Here is a 19262-nt window from a genome sequence, read left to right as displayed (position 1 = left end):
GAAAAAGAAGTGGCGATGGTATTGATGAAATAATCATACAAATATTTAATATCAATTAAAACAACATGTCATGAATCAATAACATACAACAATAAAAAAAATGTCAATAACTGGACCGGAGGCTGAATGGAATGGACCCAATGAATGGTAAACGTGGGTAAAAAACTGGAATAATGAGGGTTGCCCAATAGTTACCACTGATGGTGATTATGATCCAGTCCCGAAAGCTGAGTAGCAAATGGTCCTAAAATGAATGTGACTGTGGGGCCACAGTTGGTTGGAAACCCAATTGATGTGGTGGGGCTGCGAGCTGTTTTGGCCACAGTGTCTCACATCGCTAGAGGCTCCAATATTGGTGATGGAGTCAGATGACAGGTGTCCTCAGGGTTGGAAAATTTTAAGAATGAACATCAACATATTTGGTTAAAAGTGAGGTCAAGGAATTAATGCCCGACACGATTGGGCGACCTGGCGGTATAAATATATATTTATATAAAATATATATATTTATATATAAATATATATATAAATATACATTTATATATAAATACATATACATAATATATACTGTATATATACATAGGCAGCCAGCTAATTAATTAGGTTGATCAATGTTATTATAATTAGGTAGTAGTATTAGTAAGGTAGCTCCCCGACCCGCGTATTAGTAAGGTAGCTCCCCGACCCGCTTAGTGCTCTGCCGCACCGCCACCCATCCTGTTGTCATCTGATCCCCAACACGCAAAAAACTCTTGCGCGCTGCTGTCTGCTGGAGATCAGATGACGTCAGCAGTCAGCCAGTCTCACACACATTTTTAGTTCTGTAAGACAGGCTGGCAGCGGCCATCTTGGTTTTGGGCACAGTGCTACGGCCGCTAACCGCAGGGATGGCGGTCCTGTGGTCCGTGGCCCAGCCAGGGGGGGTGAGTGGCCACTTAGTGGCTGAAAAAAGCCGACCCACCGGAAAATACCCCAGTTTCCCACCAGGCCAATCCACCCCTGCATACACTACAACACACACCCAAAAACAGCATAACACACACAAACACACAGAACACACACACTTAAACATTGTGCAGATTCCCACAGCACACTACACACACACATATATACAAAGTGCACCTCACACACTTACACATTGAACAGATACAAACAACACAACACACACACATACAAACATAACACACCACTCACAGTACAGTAGACAACCACATACACTACAACACACACAGAACACACACATACATACAAAGCGCACATCAAACACTTACACATTGGACAGATACACACAACACCACACACATACACACATAACACACCACTCACAGTACAATACACACCCACATACACTACAACACACACAGAAACAATACAACACACACAAACACACAGAACACATAAAAAATAAATCTCAGGAGTGGAGTGAATGTGGAATTCATCAACACATACAAGCTATCAAGTCAAGAGCCGTGTGTTTCAAACAACAACAACACCACACCTGACTTCATTGCTGTCATTGAGTATCAATGCAAACACATTCTAACATTATGGTGGAGGCTTTAACAAATTACAATCTTGGGCCTTTGGTTCAGCATAAGACACAATTTTACAACTAAGTAAATCATTTAAAAACAGACTTGCGTCTCTCGGTCTGGCAATTATCAGCCTCAGGCTCATCGAGCCGGTCCTGGTTGCAGAAATACAGGGTGTGGGGGGGGGGGGGAAGGAAGCTGGGGTCCCCCTGTATATATATATAACCAGCACCAGGCTCATGTGCTGGTCCTGTGTCCCAAAACGAGTAGTGGTCACCTGTATTTTGGCTACAAGCTTCAGACACAAGCAGCCAGTAGGCTAATGCCACAGCCGGGGGTCACTTTTTATACAAGGTCCCCTGGCCAAAGCATCAACCTGTGGCCCCGGACCCTGGGGGAGTGTTCCCAATAAAAGACACTCTGTTCCAAGCTGAAGGAATTCCCCAAATGACCTTATACACCGGGTCCTCCCCTAGCCAATCAGGAGCAGGCTCTGGGGCGCTCCGTGTCTGACTGGCTGTTCACGGCTACAAAGATGCCCATGTTAAAGATTAACATGGGTGTCTATGGGCTGTTCCTACCATAGATGCCCATGGTAAAATTTTTACATGGGTGATTATGGTGGGAACTGCCCATAGACACCCATTTTAATGTTTAACATGGGAGTCTATGGAGCCCACTCCTGAATGGCTAAGGGAGGGCACAGTGTTTGACATGACCTGTGGATGCCTACTATGAATCAAAGAGGATGCGATCTACACCGGATCTAAGCCAGAGGAACAGATGATTTATGCCGGATCTATACTGAAGGAGCTGGTGAGCATAATTTATTTTCACTGGTACCCTAAAGATTTCTACTGGAGAAGAGGACAGACCTACAGATGGGGCAGGTTCCATCTTGGCAGGGGATGGCGCTGGCGACGCCAGCCGCCATCCCCCGCCAGCGCCATATAGATGGCGAGAAGGGGACGCGCGCGCACGAGAGGCGCTTCCGTCCCCTTCCGACGGCGCTTCCGTCGCTTCCCCTGGGTGACCGCCGGCTTGTCGGTGGTCACCCGGGGTCCCCGCGCCTGCCCGCGGGGACGTTCTGGCGATCCGCCAGCCAGGATGTAGCCTGCCCGATCTGTACATTGGACCCTATAGGTAAGTATGTATGAGTGATTGCAGCATGTATTAAAGTTTTAATTTTCTGGGTATGTGTGATTTATTTGGACATTGGCTTTGTGTCCATGGGTTTTGGTTTTGTGTAGAACTACGAGACTCAGCAAAGACCATTAATCCCAAACATGCTGGTACATGTGGTTCACCAAGTCCCTGCATGTGGGGGGACAGGGGCTTGTAGTTCCACAACAAAACCCAATGTTTATTAATCAATTTTTTACATGTATATACCATCAGCCCGGTGCTCACTGCATGGGGAACAGGGGACAGCCCCGGGCTTCAGTCTGGGCTGGGGGTGTCCCCTTTATTGTGGGTTCTCACTCCCCCGGGGTTATGGCCTAAACTTACCAGCCCCAGGTTGATGCTTTGGTGGGGGGACTTTGTATAAAAAGTGTCCCCCGGCTGTGGCATTAGCCTGCAGGCTGTTTGTGCCTGTGCTGGTTGCCAAAATATTTGGGAACCCTACTAATTTTGTTTTCATTTGACATTAGTAAATTTACCCCCTAGGAGTGCCAATAGGGGTGCATGTCAAAGACTAATAGACACGATCCCAAACTAGGATATACAGATTTTAAACTATTGTTCATTTTTTTCCTAAATAAAGTCAATTTGTAATTTTCTGTAGGAAATCCATCAACTGAACATTGGAAAAACTGTGTGGTGCTAAACCCTGGGGAAAACTCCAAGTGGGAAAACAGAGCGTGCGGTCAAAAGTTGGGATACATTTGTAAAAAAGGCAACAGCACCTCATCTTTCATCACTCCATCAGGTAGAATACAAATGGCTTATAACTGTATGCAGAAACATTGCATAATATTATCACTAAGCTTTATTTATATCAGGGTTGCCGACTTGGGAAAATCGGAACCCCCTCCCGGCCCCCCGGAAGGGTGGGCAACCCTCCCGGAATCAGGGGGGTCCCCCTCCTGCGCCCCGGATCGCTGCATTAAAATGACACAATCCTCGGGTCTCAGAGGGGGCGGAGCTACAATGACACAATTGCGTCATTTTAGCCCCGCCCCCTCCACGGAGATCCGTGAATTCGGCAGTTTGGTGATGTCACACTTAAGCCCCGCCCCCCTGAGCGGCTGCTGGAACTCTCCTCTTTGGGCTTCTCCCGGAGAGGAGAATTATAAAGTCGGTAACCCTGATATATATCATGCCAACACAGTATGCAGCACATCACATACTGTAGTAAAAATTTACAGTGATTGGCTGTTCTGTGTGGATACTGCTGTGCATCATGGGTAGTGCTTTTTTTCAGCAGGAACCAGCAGGAATTCAGTTCCTGAACCTCTAATTAAATATGACATCATCAGGAACTGGGTTCCTGAACCTGTAATGTACTTTCCATAAGATAAGTTTTATTTTAAAGTTCCTTGTGAGTGCCTTTGTTTCTAAATACAATTTCTCTTTCTCTCTCTCTCTATCTCTCTTTATCTCTCTATCTTTCTCTCTCTCTCTCACTCTCTCTGGGCCAGATTCTATAAGCTTCAAAAGTGATAAAATGGACAGTGATAAACAGCCAGCCAATCAGCTCCTACCTGCCATGTCACAGACTGTGTTTGAAAAATGTCAGACAGGAGCTAATTGGCTGGCTGTTTATCACTCTCCATTTTATCACTTTTGAAGCTTATAGAATCTGGCCCTATGTCTCCCAGACTTGGGGTTCCTAGACCTATTTTTCCCGAAAAATTGTATGGTACTTGTGTATTATCTGGGCGCCCAATTTTGTCATCGCATGACACTACTTAAGGCATGCGATGCGATTTTTCATTGTAAAGACCCGATTTTAATTGTATAGTCAACCATGGGTGATTTCATACCCCCACTATCCAACTACGCATGGAGTTGATTTTAGCGTGGTGAGTGCAGCGAGCCCCGCGAGGGGACGCAGATTACTTTACATGTATTCTGCGTCCCCTCGCGGCGCTCCCCACACTATATAAAATCGACTCCATGCGTAGTTGGATAGTGGGGTATGAAATCACCCATGGGTGACTATACAATTAAAAATCAGGTCTTTACAATGACAAATCGCATTGCATGAATTGTATGCCACTATTTTGCATGCAATGCGATGCGATGTAATACAATGAAAAAATCGGGCACCCAGATATTACACAGGTACCAATTGTACTGAGCATGGGTAATATTAGGTCCAGTTTTACAGTGAAGACAATGCAGTATATATATATATAACAAGTTAACTCTAAGGAGTCTATTATTTATTATTTAATTTAGCCAAAAGAAGGTAAAAACATTTTAACTTACCTTTCAGTGCCAAACGCAGGATTTCTAGAGGGGGGTTTCCAAATGCAGTCCACAAATTTTTCACTGGAAGAGCGGGAGTCTGGGGGTGCTCTAGTAGAACCTAGTAACGACCCTTAACATTAATGTACACTCTAGTCTTTTTATACACAGGATACTGAATGGAATACAGTACTAATATTCATAATATTAAAATAATATAAATAAGTTGTCAGGAAAAGGTTACCATAATTAATAAAGACACAAACTTAATAGCACCAGTACTGCACTGCTCCTGTCTCTTCTTTCTGGCAACTACTCTCTGGTCCAGTGCAATGACTGAGGACACAGCAAACCTAAAGTTACTACCACTGGGCATGTGCAGCAGTTCCACTCTGTCCCTTACACATGTGGCGACGACTCCAGTAATCGTATTATATACCATTCCTATTGTCATCATTTGAACCACATGCAAAGAGGATGGGGGTTTCTGGGCAGGGGTGGCGAGCGTTTGCCAATGCCTTTATATAAGTGATAGAGTCATTCATCACGATCTGAAAGTGCATTTTTTTTGGGGGGGGGGGGGGGCGGGGAACGACTGTGTGGTATTACCATGAGAAGGCGAATAGCTCCCAATGATCTTCACATACTGGGAAAAAAGGGACATGCTACTTATGTAGTGGATTGTGCCTATATATCAGAAAAATAAAAAAATATAAGTAGTGCTAAAGTTACCGGGAATGTCACTGGGGATGTGGAGACATGGCGGCTGCAGTGTGAATGAACGCGCAGACATCAGGTAAGATCTGTCTTTTCATTAAATCCTTTTTTACAGCTGATTCCCCTAATATTCAAATGCACTTATTGTGGTTGGTTAATATTGGCCCTAGAGATACATTTGGGATACATGTGGGCGCCATAGCAAAAATTTGAAAGGGCCCCTATTTATCACCTAATTCTGAAAAATGTATACAGCACATGTAACTTTGACAGGCAAATTGGGCCCCTCTCAGCTCTGGGCCCCATAGCAGTTTGCAACCCCCCCCACACACCTATGGTAGTTACGCCTTTGGCGATGCCCATTTATTCATATAGAATTTGTTCAGCAGGAGTGTAGCAACATTGCCACCATGTGAAAAAAAAAAATATATATATATTCAGTGTAGGAGCTTGGGATTTTACTACACTGCAGTGAATATTTGAGAGGTGATACTCTTATCTGGATCTATTTTTCATTTTGATCTATAAGGTGCATCTGTATCAATACGATTGTAATTTGGAGGTGATTCAACTTTTCAGGCCCTGTGAGTCCAATATTTAAGGACCCCATCCTTACAGAAATATCTAGCATACTAAGCCGGAATGGCTTCCCCCCAAATCTATCATCTCATAGATTTTACCTTGTCTTGAATGAAAAATTAGCTGCCACACAGGCCTAATATTAAATTCTTTCGTCACACCCCTGATGAAGTGGTTCTGACGAAACGCGTTGGGTTTCAATAAAGAAATTTTATCCTGAACAAATCTCACGTGTCATTCTGGAAGTGGACAAAGAATTGTCATATGAAATATGATTGATGTATCATTCAGTAACTATTGTATGATTGACTAGGTGGTACTAAGTCCAGCCCTCTCCGATAAATCCTTTGCTGTCAGACTCTCACTAACAGGAGAGCCTTATCAGAGTAGCAGCTTATATAAAAATCCTTTAGCGCAAGACGAAGGCCACATTGTATTTTATATATATTCCTATTCTTTGCACAGCACCTATGCACCTTATGCACCTTTACAAGACAAACGTCCTGAAGAAAAATCCTGTTAGGCTTTGAAACGTCGACATGACTTTTCTTGTACTTGCCTTTTAAATTATAAATCTTGGACATGAAAAAAAGGAACGTGGGGCGCTTGGGTATGACAAGGAATTCACAATTTATTTAAAAAAATATACCACAACAATACATACAATGATACAATTAAAAACAAGATGTCACTAAAGTACTAATGAAATAAGCATTAAACGATCTATCCCCTTATGATAGGAAAAAAAAGGGGGGTTGATTTTAGATGGTAAAAGTCCAATTCATTTTCCAAGGTACAATGTCCTTTAGGAACAAGGCCGTTCACATAGGTGATTTACCGCGTTGGGCAAATTAGTGTGCACACTTTTATTAATTGCAGCACAGGTATCCTGCTCATAGAAGTAGTAGCAGTCACAATTTAAACACAGGACTTCTGTCACACAGAATGCAGTGACAGTGTCCGTCCTGTATTTTTAAAGTGGATCTTACCGCTCTGTAGCGCTGGCAGGTATCGGCAATGATGGATTAGTGCAACTGCACTGTAGCGCCTGCTTGCTTGTGCCTCTCGGCTGGATCAGCTGTTGAATGAGAGCGCGCAGCCGGTTGTTGTATTTGGCCGGTACCGTCTCCTTGCCGCAATCGATGTTATCTCCGTGTTACGCTCTGCCACAGCGTGTCTATTGGAGTCAGGAGTCGGCGGCTGGTGAAGGAGGTTTCTCCGGTTTTTTAAGGCAGCAGTAGGCAGGTACCTTCAGCAGGGGATCTGGATACTCTGTAGGACGCGTTTTGCCGCACACTGGGCGGCTTTATCAACCAAGTATGGTGCTCAGTCTCCATACCATGCTTAAATAGCTGTGCTGTTTGCATATACAGGTGTCTCTTATTGGGTAATCATCACGGTCTCCATTATTACCTGTCTCATTTAAAAGGCATTTAGGTTTCCAATGTCCTCTGTTTATTGTACTTTTAAATTGGTAATCGATGTTTATGCTTATTTCTAAAGTGGTCACATCACACAGTCTTAAAAAAATAATAATAATACAAATAAAAGCAAATGTAAAAACAGTTGAATTGTTTGTTTTTCCTGCCATGCGGACAGATTCACAATGTCTAGAAGGGAGTATATAAACGCACTCAAGTGCACTACACATTTAGCTAGAACATTTCAAATTGTGTTCACTGAGATTATTATTTTAGTACTAAATACATTGCATCAGGTTATAGCAGCACTGGAGGGTTGGATAATCCATTTAAAGGTACAGGTCACATTTTCCATAATAGAGCAGCACAATACGTTTTTTATTTATTTCAAATATAGAAATGCTATACGGCATTACTCTACCATATTACTTACAAACATACATAATCACTTATACTTTATGATATATATCTTGTGTGGATACGTTTCTACTTATACTAAATATATACATAATTGTTAACCTTTACTTTATAATTATTTGTTCTATTAATTCATTTTTTATTATTATTGTAAAGCTTATGTCTAGAGTATAGAGGGAGAGGAATCAATGTATTCACATACATATGACCGAGCAATATTGCTCACATATCTAGGATGAGGGGAGTCTTTTCATATACACATAGTGAACACACTTAGCTGTACATGGTCTCAAGGTGTATATGGGTCCATCAGACATGGGAGCATCTAATATTCAAATGGATTAGTAAGAGACAAAAATGGGGGGGGGGGGAAGAGGGGGAGGAAAAAAGAAGAGGAGGGGTGGGAAAGAAGGAGGGAGTGGGGATGAAAAAGTGGGGAAGAGGAGGGGGTGTGGGGGGGGGGGGGGAATGAAAAAGCAGAAAAAACGGCAGACTGGAGGGCTAAGTCCAAACTAAACTAGCGCACTTTTTTAAGTAGCCCCAAATTCCCATGAAGCAACAATGTTAGTGTTAAATGAACTCGAGATCTATATTGTCATTAAGACCCTGGGGTTTTAAGGATTGCAACCTCAGGATCCATGCTGCTTCTTGTTTACACAAGGTCCTGAAGCGATCCCCACCCCGGTTTGTTGCTTTTATTTGTTCGAGTCCAACAACCAGCATCCCTTTTGGGTCACCATTATGTGCCTCACAATAATGCCTCGGAACACTGTGATTCATACATTTTTTCACAATGTTTCTCCTATGTTCTGTTATCCGATTTTTAAGTTGACGTGTTGTCCGTCCCACATAGTATTTTTGACATGGGCAGAAAAGGAGATAGATAACGTAACTTGTTGAGCAGTTGATGAATGACCCTATCTCAAAGGATTTCCCTGAGACAGAGGCCTCAACTGTCCGTCTTTTATTACTCACAAATTCGCAAGTTATGCATCTTGTGTGGTTGCATCTAAAAAAAACACAAACCTCTGGACCTATCAGGGTTCTTTGTGTTGAGTTTTTGTTGCTCCTTTCTCTGTCTTTGAGCATACTTGGGGCTAAAATATTCTTAAAGCTACGTGCCTTTTTAAAGATTATAGAGGGATTTTTTTTAAGGTTGGATTTTAATACTGGGTCTGTACTGAGGAGTTTATAATTCCGTTTAATGATAGAGCTGATTTTTTTTGCCGCTACATTATAAGTAGACACAAAAAAGGGGTTCTTATCATAATTATTCTTTTTATTAAGGGTTTCTTTATTAGCGTTTTCATTTTGGTGTTTAGTTTGATTCCTACTTTTATTTTTATTTTTATTAAGCATCTCACTTCTGTCAAGATTTTCAGAATAGTGTGCAGCTTCATCCAATACTTTTTGTGGGTATCCGCGTTTTTTGAAATCACATAATAGTGACTCTGCTTGTTCTCTAAATTTCGCATCTGAAGAACAATTTCTCCGGACCCTATGTAGCTGACTTTTAGGCACATTATTTAGCCAGCTTTTCTTGTGATTGCTAGCGTATGGGATGAAGCTGCACACATCCACTGTTTTTTTATAGCTGGTAACTGTCACTGTTCCCTCCACCGCCTCCACCAAAATATCAAGAAAATTAATCTGTGTGGGGTGGTGTGTGCAAGTGAAGGTCAAACCAAAATTATTAGTGTTCAAATAATCAACAAAATTTGTAACTGAGGAAGTGTCTCCGTGCCAAATAAAGAACAGGTCGTCGATATAGCGACCATACAGGATCAGGTTCGACGCATAGCTTCCTTCCCAAATAAATTGATTTTCAAACGCCCCCATATACAAATTAGCGAAGCTAGGCGCGAACCTGGTCCCCATCGCTGTACCGAGGACCTGTAGATAGTGACAGTGATCAAACAAAAAATTACTGTGAGTGAGATGCAATGATCCATTGCATCATCTTGGATGCAATTAAATTTATTCTCACTCACAATAATTTTTTGTTTGATCACTGTCACTATCTACAGGTCCTCGGTACAGCGATGGGGACCAGGTTCGCGCCTAGCTTCGCTAATTTGTATATGGGGGCGTTTGAAAATCAATTTATTTGGGACTCCAATAGACACAAAAAAATTGTGACTGCTACTACTTCTATGAGCAGGATACCTGTGCTGCAATTAATAAAAGTGTGCACACTAATTTGCCCAACGCGGTAAATCACCTATGTGAACGGCCTTGTTCCTAAAGGACATTGTTCCTTGGAAAATGAATTGGACTTTTACCATCTAAAATCAACCCCCCTTTTTTTTCCTATCATAAGGGGATAGATCATTTAATGCTTATTTCATTAGTACTTTAGTGACATCTTGTTTTTAATTGTATCATTGTATGTATTGTTGTGGTATATGTTTTTTAAATAAATTGTGAATTCCTTGTCATACCCAAGCGCCCCACGTTCCTTTTTTTCTTGTCTATTTTTAGAGGCTAGCAATCCTCTAACGTGGTGGCTGCAGGGGGACAAGTTACACCCCTCCTGTCCCGAGCGCCAAAGACCACTTCTTGGTTTCTAAATCTTGGACATCACTAAAAGCTTTTGAGTGCCGCCTGTTCTTTGGGGACACCCTGCGGGGACCTCTGCAGACTCCTTACACTATATATAAAAAAAAAAAAACACATGTTCATTTTAGCTATGATGTGTAAGCAGGTGCCAGGTTCCCAAGAAAACCAGTTAGTGTAGGACTTGCAGTGAAATGGGGTCCCTTGGCGATGGGCTGCAAGCTTAAATGCATTGATCAATTCATGAACTAAAACCCCATTATTTATTTATTGATTATTTGAATGTTAAGGTGAGTTAGTTTGTTGTAGTGAGTGCTGGGCCCCCTGTGTTTGTATTTACTAGAGTGTGTGGTCACAGGCCACCGCACCCCACCCTGGGATGTGGGTGCTGTTTGCACCCCATTCCTAGGAATGGCGAGTGTGTTGGTACTTCTGTATCTATATATATATATATATATATATATATATATATATATATATATATTTATATATATATTTATATATATATATATTTATATTTATATATATATATATATGTGGATAATTAGAGGCCAGCATCACACAATAAATTAGCGAAAAAAACAGCTTTTCGCTTTTTTGCTATTTTTTCGCTAATTTATTGTGTGATGCTGGCCTCTAATTATCCACCTTACTACATTTACATGGCTACAGCATTCCCCCGGTTGATGTGAATGAAGTGTGCTGACTGCTATTGGGACATATATATATATATATATATATATATATATATATATACACACACCAATGAAAGCTGTATATGCATTCAAATACAATGGGGGAAATTTTCTAAGGTGAATATGCCAATTTTAGATGTATACGTAAGAAGGCATATACAAATACAACTGCCTACACGTATTTTTGGCATTTACTATATCGAAAATATGACAATTCGTATTCGTATTCATGGCAAATTCATATTGGCAGATTCATATTTGTATTTACGAATACAAATGTATACGCCATCGACAGAATACGAGTATGGAATCACCGTTCATTTGAATGGTTATTCCTAATTTACTAAGCTAATTGCTGCGAAAATACGCCTGGAAATAAAATAAAAATAAATATTAAAAATAAAAATGAAAAAATATTTATTAACCCTTTGAGTGCCAAGTGAATTCGTCAAAACAGGTGTGAAAATTGGCAAGCAAACATTTTTATTCATCATAATGACCTGTAATGTTCACCTTATATTGGAAATATAATCTTGTGTAGTTTCACGGTGGCAGGAAAATCGCATTGCATGTAATCGCGTGCGATGCAATGGTACTTTTGTAGTTTTAAGTTTCCCCTGCTCACGGATCACATTGCATGTGATGCGATTCATTGCGATTTAGCACATTTAGCACACCCCCACTACCCCCGCGAGGGGACGCGGTAAGCATTCTCCCAACTGCTTCTTACCCCCACTATCCACGTCGGCGTGGAGTTGATTTTATAAAGTGCCCGAAGCGCAGCTAGCGGACGGTGAAAACGAGCCCGAAGCATGGCGAGTGCAGCAAGCCCTTGCAGTGGCAAACGCAGGATTTTCAGAAGGGGGTTTCCAGAGGGCCGGAGCAAAGCACGGAGATGGACACTTAGGTGACCCAGTATATGCCGGGTCAGTTAAAGTATTATAGATAGACCAAATGTATATAAATAATAATAATAATAAATATATATATATATATATAAAAAAAACATACATACATACATACAGGGGTGTCAACAGCAGAGTAGACCCCTTGGCATAGCAATGTATTGGGGCACCTACCGATCCTCCAGCGGTAGGGGTGCGGGAAGTTTTGATGTCCCCCGGGTGGTAGGGGGTATTATATCAACTGCTCAGCATGTAGGGCCTGCAATTACCCCTTTACTGCACATATGGTGGGAGATGGGGTGGGAGAAGGGGGCATTGGGCTGAATGAAGGGGCCCTGATACATAACTTCCAGGGTGGTAGAGGATGTTTAATATGCAGAGGAGGGGTGTATAGTGGAGTGGGCTTATTATTCATAATTTTCTGGTGGGAGGACAGCTTGCTTGACTGCAGATATCTCCAGTTCTCAGAAATAGATTTCTAAGATTTTAATGGAATTAAAAACTAGAGAATCCCACCTACCAAATGGTATTGGGGACTATGGGATGAGAGTTCAGGAGGCAGAGCAATCTGCCAACGAGAATATAAAACTACATACCAGGTGTGTGGAGCTGGAGCAGTAACCAGCTGCTCGAAGGCTAATATCTCTGGTTCTGGGCACAGTAGAGACAAGCTACTAGTGTCCATCAAAGGGGGAGAGTCCCAGCTTTTGGAATATACCCTCAGAAAAACTGTAAGTCAGACAGAACCTGAAATATCTGACTGGGAAGAGCAATTAACAGGCTTGGATGGGGACCACTGCTTTGAAGTCAGATATCTCCGGTTCCCAAGGGCCGATTTTAAAAATTCTTGTACCCATGGAAAGAGGGGACCCTCAGCTTTCAGCCTAGGTCCTTAGACTCCTTGGGGGGGTTTCTAGGTACTCAGAAACCCCCCCTGCGTGCGCTACTGCCTTGCGGGGCTCGCTGCATTTTAGTGGATATTTTAAACATCTCTCACAGAGTTGTTGGCACTCAAAAGGGTTAATAAATACTTTTTTATTATTGAACTTTTGTATTTTGTATTTTTATTATTTATAGTTATTTTAATGTTTTATTTTTATATATATCCAATTTATTCTATTTATGGATATGAATTGTATTAAAGTTAAGCATGCATAACATATGCTATTACCTTCATCTTGTGCAGGGCTGGGCAACACCGGCCCTCCAGATGTTGATGAACTACACATCCCAGCATGCCTCGCATGGCCACATAGCAAAACTAATGCAAAGCATCCTGGGATGTGTAGTTCATTAACATCTGGAGGGCCGGTGTTGCCCAGCCCTGATCTTGTGGAACCATGAATTAAACATGTTAGGTGAAATTTAAAGCAGCAATCATTTACACTTCAAAATCAAACTGGTTTTGCAGTGTAAATGATTGCAGCTTTAAAAAACTGGTGATTTCTTACCAAATCTCTCACTTTTTGAATCTCTCATCCTATTAAATATGCCCAGTTGTCTTTGCATGCATATATACAACTTTCATTGGTATATTATGTATATATATTTTTGGCCACATGGTGGCAATGTTGCTACACTTCTGCTGAACATATTTGGAGTTTATACAATATTGACAAAATCATGCTACTGACACTTGCTAGAACTGTCGTGTGATGGTCACATGATGAAAACGTAGCATCACATGATTGTTTTCAGAAAGAGGCTTGAAACGCACACCATCACTATTAATGAACATCTCATAGCTCAGCTGTTCAAACTATGGCCCTTATTCTAATCTGTGCGGTACGGCCCGCGTGCGGCCGTACCGCCGATGTTTTCACTCTGCACATGCGCAGAGGTCACTCTGCGCATGTGCAGGCGAAATCGCCGCACACAAAAATTATACGCCGCAAAGGGGGCGTATAGGGGCGTGAGGGGCTTGATAGCCTCATTTACCTATGTATACGCCCAGCGTTTCATGGGCGTTCCCATGCAAACGCGGGGCGTATGCATGGTAATGAGGCTATGACGCCAGTGATGGGGGCGGAAAGCTGACATCGCCGGATGTCAGCTCTCCGCCCAAATACAAGCTTTCACACGGACGATTGTCCGTGTGGTCTAAGCTTGCGTGAGCTGGTGGAGCGTGCGGCCCTGCCTTCGATGGTCGTCGACCATCGAATGCAGGGGGCAGCTCCCACCATGGTGGAGGCGTACGCCCCACCATTTTCATGCGGATCGCCAGCCGTCCGCGTACGGACGGCCGTGGCGATCCGTCTTGTAGGCGGGGTTTGGTTTGTGCGGCCGGAGCAACGTATGCGGCTCCGGCCGCACAGATCAGAATAAGGGCCTATCACGTGATCGCCACACGGTGGCCTCTGAATGACACATAGGGCTTTCTGTTGTCATCAATAAGCCTACAATTGTTGTTTACTGGTAAATCTGGCAACTAACCATATAGGTTTAGATAGGGGGTGGGTTGGCACAGGCTTAGATAATATTGAATTAAGGGGTAACAATTGATATGGACCAACATAAGAAACGGCTGTTCAGGGGATACCTGATTAGCGATTACTGGTTGGTGGTGCTCCCAAAGAAAGTTCAGAACATATACTGAAAGAGGCAGTCTAGAAAGAAAGACTAAGAGGGTATCTGGTAGGTTTTTTGGGGCACGCTTTATAAAGTAATTATATAGATAAATGAGTGTTAGATGATAGTAACTATTTAACTTTTTAATGTTAAGCTTTTAAAATAGATTGCATTTAAAACTTCTGTAGACACACCTTGTGGATAACTTTTAGAGTCTAAATGTGTATATATCCTGCGGTATTGCGGCTAATCACTTATGAATAATTTTAGTGCTAAAATGTTTTAAGACACTGCTTGCCAAATATCCTTATTTATATATAATCTGGTAATGGCAAACAATTATGACACTGGACACACCCCACCACCACTGGGTCTTCTACTGCAGTGTCGGCGTAGTTGGATCAAGCAATTGGAGAGGGGAAGGAGGAAAAGTGAAGTATATTGAGACTGCACCCTTGCAGTAGAGGCAGACGTACTGTCCCAGTTGTTAGATACAGCATCGGATATTCCCTATTGGTCTCCCATATAGGTACTAGTCCAGCCTTTCACTGCTTAGCTGCTGAGTTCGAATGGATTTCAGGCGATCCAGTGAAGTATGGCTGTATATCCCTGTCTGGTTATTTCCGGTGCCAGTAGGGGGGTGAGTCAAGGTGGGCTTCTGCTGTTTGGCCAAATCAGAGCAGAACAACCCTGTTACCATTGGGCATTGCAGGGGTGGTCGCGCAGACTGGGTGAATGAGAGAGCCACGAGGCAAGGGAATTGTTAGAGAGTTAGAATGAGGTGCTAACAAACATTATCCCCATATCTGCTGTCTACCATCATGCTTGCATTGAATAGTTGATGAGAGTCAGGGGGTTATGCGATAGTTTCTCTAAAATGAAAAACAGGAGGAGGAGAGGGATATGGGAAATGATAAATGTACCCACGGTCCCAACTAGTGGAAATGTGTTCCTGGTGTCCGTGTACAATCACCCTGAACACCAAGGTCACACCGGGGAATCAAAATGCTGAGTGGGAATTTTTTGGACTATGAACAATTGTAGTACAGTCCTTATTCACATAATGTAACACACTCAATGGGAAAAGTATGGTTTAGTGGTATAGAAAAGAGTCTCCCAATAGACCACAGAGTGTAGACAAGTGTATGCTGTGATTGTCAATTTCTGAGCTGCATGATCAGATACATCCACAGATCTACAAGTATTATTATTATTATAATTTTATTTATAAGGCGCCACAAGTGTTTCGCAGTGCGTGACAAAGGAACAATACAGGGAGACAAAACTTGGCATAACATTGAATAAATAACAAAAATACAGTACAAATAAAGAGCACCACAGTTCAATACACATTACAGCTTAAATGTAAGTAGTGAGGACCCAATCAACATACAACTAGAGGCTTGAGACCAATGATGGAGATGAGTATGAAGATGGTCACTGAGTGTTGGAGTAAAGGAGAGCTGTGAGTGAAATGTGAAGAGAAGTGGGCTTTGACAACAGGAGGGAAGAGGGCCCTACTCGGAGGAGCTTACAATCTAGTAGGAAGGGGAGACAGACAGATTACAAGAGGTGCAAGCGAGGGGGTGGTGGTTAGATAGCAGGATGTAAACAGGCAAGGGGTCAGAGAACCAGCTGGTTTATGCAGTGGAAGGGTACGCTTTGATGAATAGGTGAGTTTTCAGTGCCCGTTTGAAGCTTTGCAAGGTCGGGGAGAGTCTAATGGAGCGAGGGAGTGCGTTCCACTGAAGGGGTGCAGCACGGGCAAAGTCCTGTACTCTAGCATGGGAAGCAGTGATCAGGGTGGAGGAGAGACGACAGTCGTCAGCTGACCGTAGAGGGCGGGAGGGTGTATGAATAGAGATGAGGTTAGAGATATATGGAGCAATGGAATTAGAGATGGCCCTGTATGTGAGTGTGAGGTGTTTGAAGAGGATTCTGTAGGGGAATGGAAGCCAGTGCAGATTTTGTTGAAGGGGAGTAGCAGAGTTAGAGCGGCGGGAGAGGAAGATAAGCCTGGCTGCAGCATTGAGGACAGATTGGAGAGGAGCTAGTTGGGATTGAGCGAGGCCAGTGAGAAGAGCATTACAGTAGTCAAGCCGTGAGATGACTAATGAGTGGATGATCAGCTTAGTTGCACTCTGTGAGAGAAAGGGCCTGATGCGAGCAATGTTGCGTAACTGGAACCGGCAAGAATGGGCCAGGGCTTGAATGTGGGGTGCAAAGGAGAGGGAGGAGTCAAGAGTGACACCCAGGCAGCGGAGTTGGGGAACAGGGGAGATGATGGTGTTGTTAACAGTGATAGAGATATTAGTAGGGGGCATACCTCTGGGTGGGGGAAAGATAATAAGTTCGGTTTTGTCCATATTCAGCTTCAGAAATCGCTCAGACATCCAGGTAGAGATGGCAGCGAGGCAGTTGGAAACTTGAGAGAAAACAGTGGGGGACAGTTCAGGAGAGGAGAGGTAGATTTGGGTGTCATCTGTATAGAGGTGATATTGGAAGCCAAAGGAGTTAATGAGTGCACCCAGAGAGGAGGTGTACAGAGAGAACAGAATGGGGCCAAGGACGGAACCCTGAGGGACCCCGACAGGAAGGATAGAAGGTGGTGAGTTAGAGCCAGAGGCAGAGACTGAGAAGGAACGGTTGAAGAGGTAAGAGGAAAATCAGTTGAAGACTGTGCCAGAGAGGCCAATGTTTTGGAGTGTGTGGAGGAGGAGAGGGTGATCCACAGTGTCAAAGGCAGCAGATAGGTCCAAAAGGATAAGCAGGGAGAAGTGACCCTTGGATTTGGCTGACAGCAGGTCATTGGTGACTTTCACTAGGGCAGTCTCAGTGGAGTGAAGTGGGCGAAAGCCAGATTGAAGGGGATCTAGGATGGAGTGGTCAGACAGGTAGCTGGTGAGACGCCTGTAAACCAGCCGTTATAGTATTTTAGAGGCAAATGGGAGAAGAGAGATAGGGCGGTAACTTGTGGGAGATAAAGGGTCCAGGTTAGGTTATTTAAGAATAGGCGAGACCAGAGCGTGTTTGAAGGGTGAGGGAAAGATGCCAGTAGAAAGAGATAGGTTAAAGAGGTGAGCAAGCTGGGAGCAGCCAGTGGGGGAGAGGGAACTGAGGAGAAGGGAGGGGAGAGGGTCCAAGGGACAGGTAGAGGGGGGAGAGGATGAGATGAGGGAGCGGACTTCCTCAGCTGTAGTAGGGCAGAAGGATGACCGAGTGGGGTAGTTGGTAGGGGAGGATGATTGGGGTGGGTGGGCAGCAGAGGGGGTATGGAAGGAGATATCATGTCGGATTACCTCAATTTTAGAGAGGAAGAAGGAGGCAAAGTCAGTGGCAGTGAGGGATGAAGGGAGGAGGGGTGGTGCAGGGCGAAGTAGAGTGTTGAAAGTATCAAAGAGACGTCGGGGATTGGAGGAATGGGAAGAGATGAGAGATTTGAAGAAAGATTGTTTGGTATAGGAGAGAGCAGCGCAGTAGGTGGAGAGAATAAACTTGAAATGGAGGAAGTCTTCCAGAGAGTGAGATTTCCTCCAGAGGCGTTCAGCAGAGCGTGCACATTTTTGTGCTGCCTATTCTAATGTGGGTATCAAGGAAGCAGTGAAATCCTTAAACTCACACGTTCCTAATTGCCCTGCCTGGATGATAGATTAAATAATCTGATCTACCAATATGGTGGTTGATAATTAACCTCTAAATAGAACACAAAGCACACAAGTTATTTGAACTTTTAAGCAGAGTGAAAATATAGGTATCTAGGAAGCAGTGGAATCCTTAAACTCACACGTTCCTAATTGCCTGGATGATAGAATAAACAATCACATCTACTAATCAGGTGGTTAATAATTAACCTCTAAATAACACGTAAAGCACACAGGTTAGTTATAGCTTTTGAGCAGGGTAACACTTATGTTTGCGATACATGAAAGGGTCTCCCAAGAGACATTAGAATATAGACAAATAAACATGTAAATTGCCGATTCTGGCACAGTGTGTTCAAATATGGATACTTGTCTAGAATGGTAACAAGGCAGGGAGACGTTGCAACAATTGTAATTAACACCGCTCACTGACAGGGAGATACATAAATACTAGTAAATAGTATGACATTATTTTACATGCAAGTAGCGTGAATCTCAAAACGCTGTAAGTATATGTAAGCTCTTATTGGATTTTAAGAGGCAGTGACGCAGGAGACAGAGATGTGAGGGGTTTCCCCGTTACCTAAGCCGGCTACGGCCGGCGATGGTTCAGAGGTATAGACAGTCCGATCCTGGGAGATAAGGTGAGGGGAAGGGGTCACTGCTGCTGTGCCTCTTACAGTGAGCGGGTTCCACTGATGGAAATAGTGCTGTGGCATTTGAATGGGAGGACAGATGGAGAGTGATTCCGTCAGCGTCTCCTCTCTCTGCCGGCACAGGTGGGAGTGGTGGGGGACGTGTGGCCACGTGTGTCCTA

The 19262-nt window shown here is 43.2% G+C and overlaps 1 protein-coding gene across 3 annotated transcripts in view; it reads left to right on the top strand.

Annotated features, from left to right (window-relative positions):
- Window positions 1-19262, top strand: part of LOC146081227 (macrophage mannose receptor 1-like) — a 610592-nt gene that overhangs the window by 115967 nt on the left and 475363 nt on the right. For all 3 annotated transcript variants that reach the window (XM_083189333.1, XM_083189332.1, XM_083189334.1), the window contains exon 6: window positions 3319-3462. In XM_083189333.1, the coding sequence (XP_083045459.1) occupies window positions 3319-3462 (144 nt within the window). The remainder of the gene's footprint in view (window positions 1-3318; window positions 3463-19262) is intronic.

The sequence above is a fragment of the Crinia signifera genome, chromosome 5, assembly GCF_055691185.1.
Source record: "Crinia signifera chromosome 5, ASM5569118v1, whole genome shotgun sequence".
NCBI classification, from domain to species: Eukaryota; Metazoa; Chordata; class Amphibia; order Anura; family Myobatrachidae; genus Crinia; species Crinia signifera.
This window is presented reverse-complemented; position numbering and strand designations above follow the sequence as displayed.